We start from the raw sequence: 9,259 nt of genomic DNA on the forward strand, positions 1-9,259 counted from the left end.
CTTCTTGGCTTTCTTCTACTCGCTACGTAGCAACCTGTCAGACCGCCACTCGCTACATAGCAGCCTGTCAGGCCTCAGAAAGGTCCTCCTTTGCGTTCTCTTTTGAATCCACATCGAAACGCTTTTCGTTTCATCTCAATCGAAGTTTCCGTTGAGATTTTACGACGAAAACAAGTAGGATTCTTCTTGGTTGCTTCTACTCGCTATGTAGCGACCTGTCAGATCTCCACTCGCTAAATAGCGACCTGTCAGGCCTCAGAAAGGTCCTACCTTGCGTTCTCTTTTGAATCCTCATCGAAACACTTTTCGTTTCGTCTCAATCGGAGTTTCCGTTGAGATTTTACGACAAAAACAAGTAGGACTCTTCTGGGCTTGCTTCTACTCCCTACGCAGTGAACTGTCAGACCTCCACTCGCTACATAGCGACCTGTAAGGCCTCAGAAAGGTCCTCTTTTGCGTTCTCTTTTGAATCCTCATCGAAACGCTTTTCGTTTCGTCTCAATCGGAGTTTCCATTGAGATTTTACGACGAATACAAGTAGGACGTAGCGACCTGTCAGACCTCCCCTCGCTACATAGCGACCTGTCAGGCCTCAGAAAGGTCCTCCCTTGCGTTCTCTTTTTAATCCTCATCGAAACGCTTTTCGTTTCGTCTCAATCGGAGTTTCCGTTGAGATTTTACGACAAAAACAAGTAGGACTCTTCTTGGCTTACTTCTACTCGCTACATAGCGACCTGTCAGACCTCCAGCTCGCTACATATCGACCTGTCAGGCCTTAAAAAACTCATCCTTTGTGTTCTCTTTTGAATCCCGATCGAAACGTTTTTTGTTTCCTCTCAATTAGAGTTTTCGTTGAGATTTTACGACGAAAGCAAGTAAGAGTCGTCTAAACTCCTTCGCTTGCTCCTACTCACCCTTACCTCCATCTTTGTGTTCTCCTTCAAATCTCGATCAAAACGTCTCTTGTTTCGTCTCGATTGGAGTTACAATTGAAACTTTACGATAAAAAAAGCCCCGCAAAGACTTGTTTTCTCGCATGGATTCAGATTAATCGTATAAACCGGCAACGGTTAACTTAACACCTTAGCCGCCCCAACTATACGATTACGGTGAACCTTTTTGTAAAAATTAACGTTGTATCTAAGGAGAAGATAACAGTCATGTTCGGAAGATAAATGTTACGTTTCAAAGGATAAACACCAATATCGAAAATGGCGAACATACACAAGAAGAAGAAGGGGAAATGAGTAAGCAAAACCGAGAAGAGACAAAACTGCATCTTCGAGAGAACTATGGTATTTCCGACTTGAAATTTTTGAAATCAGACTTGGAATTTTTGTAGGAAATTACTAAGAAATAAAAACGTCTTTGAGACTGCCATAGAACTTTAGGGAATGTAAAACCTAGGTGGATATTCTAGCGAACTAAGTCTTAGGAAATTTTTCCTGTCTCGATATATTGTTCCATAACTGTTCATCCAGATCTTGCAAACCAATCTCTACTCTCTGAAAATTGAGAAACGATCGCCACGCATATCAAGCTCGCTTCCTAAGGAGAGAAAAAACTAGGGACATGAACGTCGTCTTAAAACCGATTCGTTTCTGGCAATTTCTCGGAACCGACATATTCCAAGTCGTCAACGTGGAAACAACCAAATCACAATCCAAGCATCGTCTTTAAATCGTCCTGAATTATCGATCATTCCAAACCTCAGAAGAAGAAACGTACACAACCCTTCAGAGTATCGGTTCAACCGTTTTCTTTCGTAAAAAAAAGGGGGAGTTGGTTTGTATACTATACTCGTATACTCCCAAACTTCAAAAACTTTTACAAATCGTCAAGAAAACGATTTTGTCAAAGGAAATCGTCCCAAATAGGCAAACGACAATCTAAAATTCGTCTAAACACTAGGAACATATCCAGACGATCATGAACATAATCTCAAAGGCTATACATCATTTCTTGTCGCAATCATGCGTACAGAAAACCTGTACCAATATCAAACTGAAACTCGACGATTAACCAAAGTATTGAAGCTCTTTCCGGCTTTAGAAAGCCAGTTTCGTTTAAAATGTTTTACGAGAAATCTTCAATCACCAAAGCATTTCTTTCAGTTTCCGTTGTACCAAGTGAGTCACAGAAAAGCATCAGAAACTTTTGCGACGAAGAAAACTCTGGAATAGATGTAGCATCGTGCACATTAAAAGGAACACTTTCCTCCTGATGGTTAGCTAGATCCACCTCTGGTTGACCAATTCGTTCTAGAAACGAATGTGTCATGAGAATCCTCTCAAAAAACCTATGAAAAACGTTATGTGATTAGATCGTAATGAAATAAACTTCGGTAACACTCCATGAGTAACTCCAAGCAACTTTCACCTAAGATCAAAATCACAGCAGAAACGTTTCTCGTAAAACCCGCAGAAACAACGCTACTTTGACATATGTATACATATCACCGATTTACAATCACTACAAGAAAACATAGCAGTAACAACGAAGATTTACGACGAAATTATTTCCTCGTAAATTTGCATGGTCTTTACAACGCAATTACGACGAGAAAAAATTTCGTCGTAAACTCCATGGCAATTTACGACGAACGTGTTTCGTCGTAAAGTCCATGTATGTTTACTACGCAAGTACGTGGAAAGCGAAATAGTCATAAACATTACATCGACATTACAACGAATCATGTTACCGTTATATTTAGGTGAAAACGTGTATTCAATGTGCTTTAACTTACCTATAGTCGTTGTAAAGTCGTTGTAAATATACCATGTAAAATCCATGTAAAACTTTCCTTGTAAAATCGTCGTTAATTTCTCTATATATATTTCATTTCCCACAACTCTCTCTCTCACAACACACAACTCTCTTCCTCTCGAACTTGATGGCGTTTATTGACGATGATGAAGAGAAAGACTCTGTTCCTCAATCAGCCACTAATTACTATTTCGAAGATGACGATAAGGAACCTGTGTCACTCGTCTGTCTGCCAATTCAGTGAAGCGACAAGGAGAAAGTGGACGGAAGTGCAGCTGGTTTGTACTTGAGAGGAACCTCCGACCGTTAGAGGTTCCTCTCAAGTACAAACCAGCTGCACTTCTGTCCACTTTCTCCTTGTCGCTCCACTGAATTGGCAGACAGACGAATGACACAGGTTCCTTATCATCATCTTCGAAATAGTAATTGGTGGCTGATTGAGGAACATAGTCTTCCTCTTCATCATCGACAAACAACGCAATTACGACGAAACCAATATTCGAAACCAAATTTCGTCGTAAACTCCATGTAAGTTTACGACGAAAGTACGTGGAAATCGAAAACGTTACATCGACATTACAACGAATCATGTTACCGTTATATTTAGGTGAAATCGTGTATTCAATGTGCTTTAACTTACCCTAATTCGTTGTAAAGTCGTTGTAAATATACCATGTAAAATCCATGTAAAGCATTCCTTGTAAAATCGTTGTTATATTTCAATTACCCAACTCGAAAATTTCTCTATATATATGTCATTTCCCACAACACACAGCTCTCTTCCTCACAAGACCCAAACGGGAAAAAAAAATCAGCAAAAAAAAATTTCCAAAAAAAATATAAGAAAAAATGGTCGGTGGTGGTAGTATTTACGAGTTACGAAGTTGGATGTATTTGCAAAAAGATTCCGACGGGAGAGTGACGAACGCATTTCTGAACGGGCTAGAGACATTCATGCACCAGGCGGGCTGTATACCGATCACGCAGGAAAGCGGTAAGATGTTCTGCCACTGTCGAAAATGCAAGAATTTGAAATTTGCACGTAGTGAAACTGTATGAAATCATTTAATAAACATAGGATTTACACGACAGTACTACATTTGGTATCAACATGGAGAGGGTTATGAGAGAAATGAAGCTAGTAGTAGTAATGATAATTTTGAGGATGCTCATCATAATGAAGAACCGAATCATGTGCATAATGAATATAATTATCATGAAGAGGAGCAGATGGTAGATCATGATAGAGTTTAAGATATGATTAGTGATACATTTTTAGAAACAACTACAACAATAGCTGATGGAACTGGAAATGTAGAAAAACCTAATTTGGATGCAAAAAGGTTTTATGAAATGCTAGATGCTGCAAATCAACCAATCTACACTGGTTCTAGAGAAGGTCTCTCTAAATTGTCTCTAGCAGCTAGGATGATGAATATTAAAACGAATCATAATTTACCTCAGAATTGCATGGATGCATGGGCGGAGTTGTTTAAAGAGTATTTGCCAGAAGACAACGTGTCTGCTAAATCTTATTATGAGATTTAGAAATTGGTTTATAGTCTTGGGTTACCCTCGGAGATGATTGATGTTTGCATCGATAACTGCATGATCTACTGGAAGGAAGATGACAAGTTAGAAGAGTGTCGATTCTGCAAAAAATCACAATTCAAACCGTCAGGCCGTGGGAGGAATAGGGTACCGTACCAAAGGATGTGGTACCTACCAATTACAGACAGATTGAAAAGATTATATCAATCTGAGAGGACTGCTGCGTCGATGAGGTGGCATGCCGAACATGTCCAGAGATATGGTGAGGTTGCACATCCATCAGACGCAAGAGCGTGGAAACATTTCAACAAGGTACACGCAGATTTTGCTACAAATATTCGGAATGTCTATCTTGGGTTATGCACCGATGGATTTAGTCCATTTGGAATATCTGGTAGACAATATTCTTTGTGGCCAGTCATTCTTACGCCGTACAATTTACCGCCGGATATGTGCATGGAACAAGAATTTCTATTTTTGACCATATTAATTCCTGGACCGAAGCATCCAAAACGGTCTCTTGATGTTTTTCTTCAACCGTTGATAGAAGAGCTAAAGCAATTGTGGTCAGAAGGGGTGAGGACGTACGATTGTTCCTTGAAAAACAATTTTACGATGCGAGCAGTTCTGCTGTGGACGATAAGTGATTTTCCTGCTTATTGGATGTTGTCTGGCTGGACAACACATGGAAGATTATCTTGTCCGTATTGTCTTGGATTCACCGATGCTTTTCAACTGAAGAATGGTAAGAAGAGTTGTTGGTTTGATTGGCATAGTCGCTTTCTTCTACTTGCCCATCCGTACAGAAGAAATAAGACATTGTTTCGACACAAAAAATTGTCAGAGACAGTCCTCCTCCATATCTCACCGGCCAGCAGATCGAAGCGGACATTGATTATTACGGAGCTCAGGAAACAGTTAAGGTTGGAGGAAAATAGGTGTTCCTGGAAATATGCCTGATGGGTATGGTGTCTCTCACAATTGGCATAAGAAGAATATATTTTGGGAGCTATCCTATTGGAAGGATCTTCTCTTACGCCACAATCTGGATGTCATGCATATTGAGAAGAACTTTTTTGAGAACATCATGAATACATTACTTAACGTCTTTGGAAGACAAAAGATAACAAAAAGTCAAGGATGGACTTACCTGACATTTGCTCAAGAAGTGAGTTACATATCAAGAGCAATGGAAACGTTCATGTTCCCATCTTCCGGTTGTCATCAGAAGCCAAAACAACCTTATTTGACTGGGTTGCATCGGAAGTTAAGTTTCATGATGGTTATGTTTCAAATCTGTCAAGATATCTTGAACGAGGTCAAAAGTTCTCCGGAATGAAGAGTCATGATTGTCATGTGTTTATGCAACAACTGCTTCTATTTGCTTTTGCCGAGCTCCTTCCAGCAAATGTCCACGAAGCACTTGCAGGTAATTATAAATTTATAATATATATACATACGTTATGAAATGTTATTAATTTGATTCTTTTTGCAATATACAGCCATCGGAGCATTTTTCAGAGATCTTAGCACACATACGTTCAAGGAAGAAGTCATCAAACAACTTCATCAGAACATTTCGATCATATTGTGCAACCTGGAGAAGATATTTCCTCCTTCATTTTTTGACGTCATGGAGCGTCTAGTTGTTCACCTACCGTATGAAGCATTGCTTTGTGGACCTGTTCACAACGGATGGATGTATCTGTATGAGAGACAAATGAAAAATTTGAAGGGGAAAACAAGAAATCTTGCAAAGGTAGAAGGTTCAATAGTTGCGGGGAGTTTGATAGCCGAAACATCACATCATACTACTTTGCTCCAACTGTTCGTACGAGAAAAAGAGTTCCTAGGAGATATGATGATGGTGGAGTACCGACATTATATCCAATTGATGGTTTTTCTGACATTTTCTGCGAAATTGGACGGTTTGGTGGTAAAACGAAAGAAGTATGGTGGTCATGTGAAGAGGATAAACATAGTGCCCACACTTATATTCTGCTCAACTGCGAGGATCCAATGACCCGTTACTTTGAAAGGTAAATATTTTTGTGAATGTTAATTATATGAATTGAAGTTAATTATTTATGACTTGATTATTTGTTTAATTTACAGCATGTTTGTATCTCAAGTTGAAGAAGCGATACCTGGAATATCTGCAACGGATGTGGACACACGTAAAGATAAGCACTTTGTCAAGTGGTTAAAATCACAGGTACGTAATACATCTCATATATTGATTAATTGAGTAAGTGTTTTGATACTTCAATATTAATTAAGAAAATCTGTTTTTTTTGCAGGTTGATTATGACGATCCATATTATCCCGTATGGTTTCACGAATTGGTTCAAGATCCAGTTGCAAAGGTCACCACATCACCTATGTATTTCACACGAGGATTTACCTTTCACACATACGAGTATGAGAGACATCGGGCAACGAGTAACTACGGAATATGTGTGAAAGGTGAAACAAACTTTTACGGGATATTGCAAGAGATTATTGAAGTGGAATTTTCGGGGTTATTGAAGCTAAAATGAATCCTCTTCAAATGTGAATGGTTCGATTTTGTTGTGAACCGAGGGATTCGGTATAACAAATTTGGTGTTGTGGATGTCAATTATGGGAGAAGATACAACAAATTTGAGCCTTTCATTTTAGCTTCACAAGCCGAGCAAGTTAGCTTCCTTCCTTATCCTTGGCTTCGAACTTCCGGGATAAACTGGGTAGCTGCTATCAAAATTACACCTCGTGGACGCATTATCGTTGGAGAAGAACCGCCCTTGCAAGAAGAAGACGCTATCACTGAAGTTGAGGTACCAGAATAACCAACTGATGAAATCCTTTTGATCGACCCGCAAAACTTTCAATATGAAGATATTCCCAAAGATGCGACAGATGAAGCACGTGAAGACGAGTTCGAGAGAAGCGACGATGATGATTGTAATGATAGTGATGAGAACATAAACAATTTAGAGTGATGTAATATTGATGAGAACGAAAACGATTTAGAGTGATGTAATATATGTATCAAATGTTGTATTTCTCTATAGTTTTACATAATTTTTCATCTTTAGTTTTTAAAAATTTATTTGGAGTTTTAGGGTTTAAGTTGGAGAAAGAGTAAGAAGTAGTAAAGAATAAGATATGATGTTAATATGTGACTTTGGGGGTTAGGGATTTCATTCTCGGTGTTTAGGGTTAAGCGTCGTAATTTCGTCGTAAATAGAAAAAGACGGGCCTGGTAACTTCGTCGTAAATGGAAATACACCGGCCTGGTAATTTCGTCGTAAATGGAAAAACGCGGGAGTGGTAAATTCGTCCTAAATGAAAAAACGCGGGCGTGGTAAATTCGTCGTAAATTTACATCGCGTTTACGACGAATCGTTATCTATATAACAAGACACCGAGAGCGAGGTAGCCTCGCTCATTCCTCCCAAACTCCTTTGCTCTCCCTCTAAGGTAAACTCTCTCTTCTCTCTTTTTTTTTTAGATTAGTTTAGGTGATTAATTAGTTAGGTAATTAGTTTAGGTGATTAGTTAGGTGACAGAATACTAGTTTAGGTGATTAGTTAGGTAACAGAATAATTTTTTTAATTATGTCGTAATTGATTAAATTTATTTTAATTTTTTTTAGATGGCTCCTAGGAGAAAATCAGCAGCACCTAGTTATAGAGAGTTGTTTGGCGATGGTTCCGGTACATCTTCTTCCGGTCCATCGTCTTCCGGTCCATCATCTTCGGATGCAGTTCCAGACTCTCAGCCTTCTTAGAGAGTTGCTTGGAGTCCTCCTCCTCCACCGCAGATGCCTCCAACGCAGATGCCTCCACCTCCTCCTCCAGCGGCTGCACCTCAGCCTGTCCCAGAATGTGCAGTTCATCCGGATTTGCGTGTGCCTTCATATGCCCCATTTGCGAGATATACGGTGGAGGATTTGCTTTCCCAGCCTGGTCGGGAGGGTTTGGATGTTCTAGACCCCGATAGACCCCCGGGAACTTATTGGTAAGTTATTAATTTTTATTACATTAAAATTTAAATTATTTTTATTTTCTAACGGTTATATTGTTTTTTTTTTTCAGGTTTGGGGCTAACAACCGTGTTGGCAAGAGCGTTTCGAAGACGATTAAGAGTTATTACGACGGGGCATATCCGAACTGGAGCAAGACACCAAATCACGTTAAGATCACTTGGTTTAAATGTTTTGCGGTAAGATTTTTAAATTTTCACTTTTAAATATATTTATATATATATATATATTTTAAATATTTATTATAAATTATAATTTCTTCAAAATTTTCGTGTTTCAGCAAAGGTGGCGTTGGTGTTTGGCAATCACCGAGAGGGTGAAGGCGGAATTCGTTGCAAAAGCAAAGATCCGCCTCTGCAACACAGTCTCCGATTGGAAGGACAAGTGGGAGATCTACGGGTATGAGGGAAAACCCACTGAGCTCACGAAGGATGTGTGGGATGGCCTCATCGCCTATTGGCAGCACCCCTCTTCGATCAAAAAGGCCAATTCGTGCTCGGCTTCTCGAATAACTAGGGATAAAGATGGTCATTTGCCCATGCTTCACAGAACCAGACAAAAACCTCTTGCAGGAATCCGTCTAGAAGCTGTAAGTTTTGTTTTAAATATTTATTTTAAAATTTTCAATTAATTTAATTTTTAATATTTAATATAATTTTTTTTTGTAGTACGAGAAGATGGGAGTTGATACCACTCAAATTACCCTAAGGAGTGTTACTCTCATCAAAAGAGGTTCAGATGTAGTACTTAGGGATCGAATCCACAATGAGCTAGGGAACAATTAAATCTAGTGTTTATTAATTCTAAAGGTTGTAATGTTTTAATGAAATAGCAATAGTAACAAGCGAGTAAATGATAAATGTAACTTAGGTTGGAAATGATATTAGATGCAAGGCCACTATTCAGGTGTTGGAG

The 9,259-nt window shown here is 39.0% G+C and overlaps 1 protein-coding gene across 1 annotated transcript; it reads left to right on the forward strand.

Annotated features, from left to right (window-relative positions):
* The first annotated feature begins 8,122 nt into the window (after positions 1-8,122).
* On the forward strand, positions 8,123-9,032 carry LOC117131974. Its single transcript, XM_033285238.1, has 4 exons — positions 8,123-8,319; positions 8,397-8,523; positions 8,625-8,937; positions 9,013-9,032. Exons 1-4 carry the CDS (start codon positions 8,123-8,125, stop codon positions 9,030-9,032), a joined length of 657 nt encoding a protein of 218 aa, XP_033141129.1.
* Positions 9,033-9,259: the final 227 nt, after the last annotated feature.

The sequence above is a fragment of the Brassica rapa genome, chromosome A02, assembly GCF_000309985.2.
Source record: "Brassica rapa cultivar Chiifu-401-42 chromosome A02, CAAS_Brap_v3.01, whole genome shotgun sequence".
Taxonomy (NCBI): domain Eukaryota; kingdom Viridiplantae; phylum Streptophyta; class Magnoliopsida; order Brassicales; family Brassicaceae; genus Brassica; species Brassica rapa.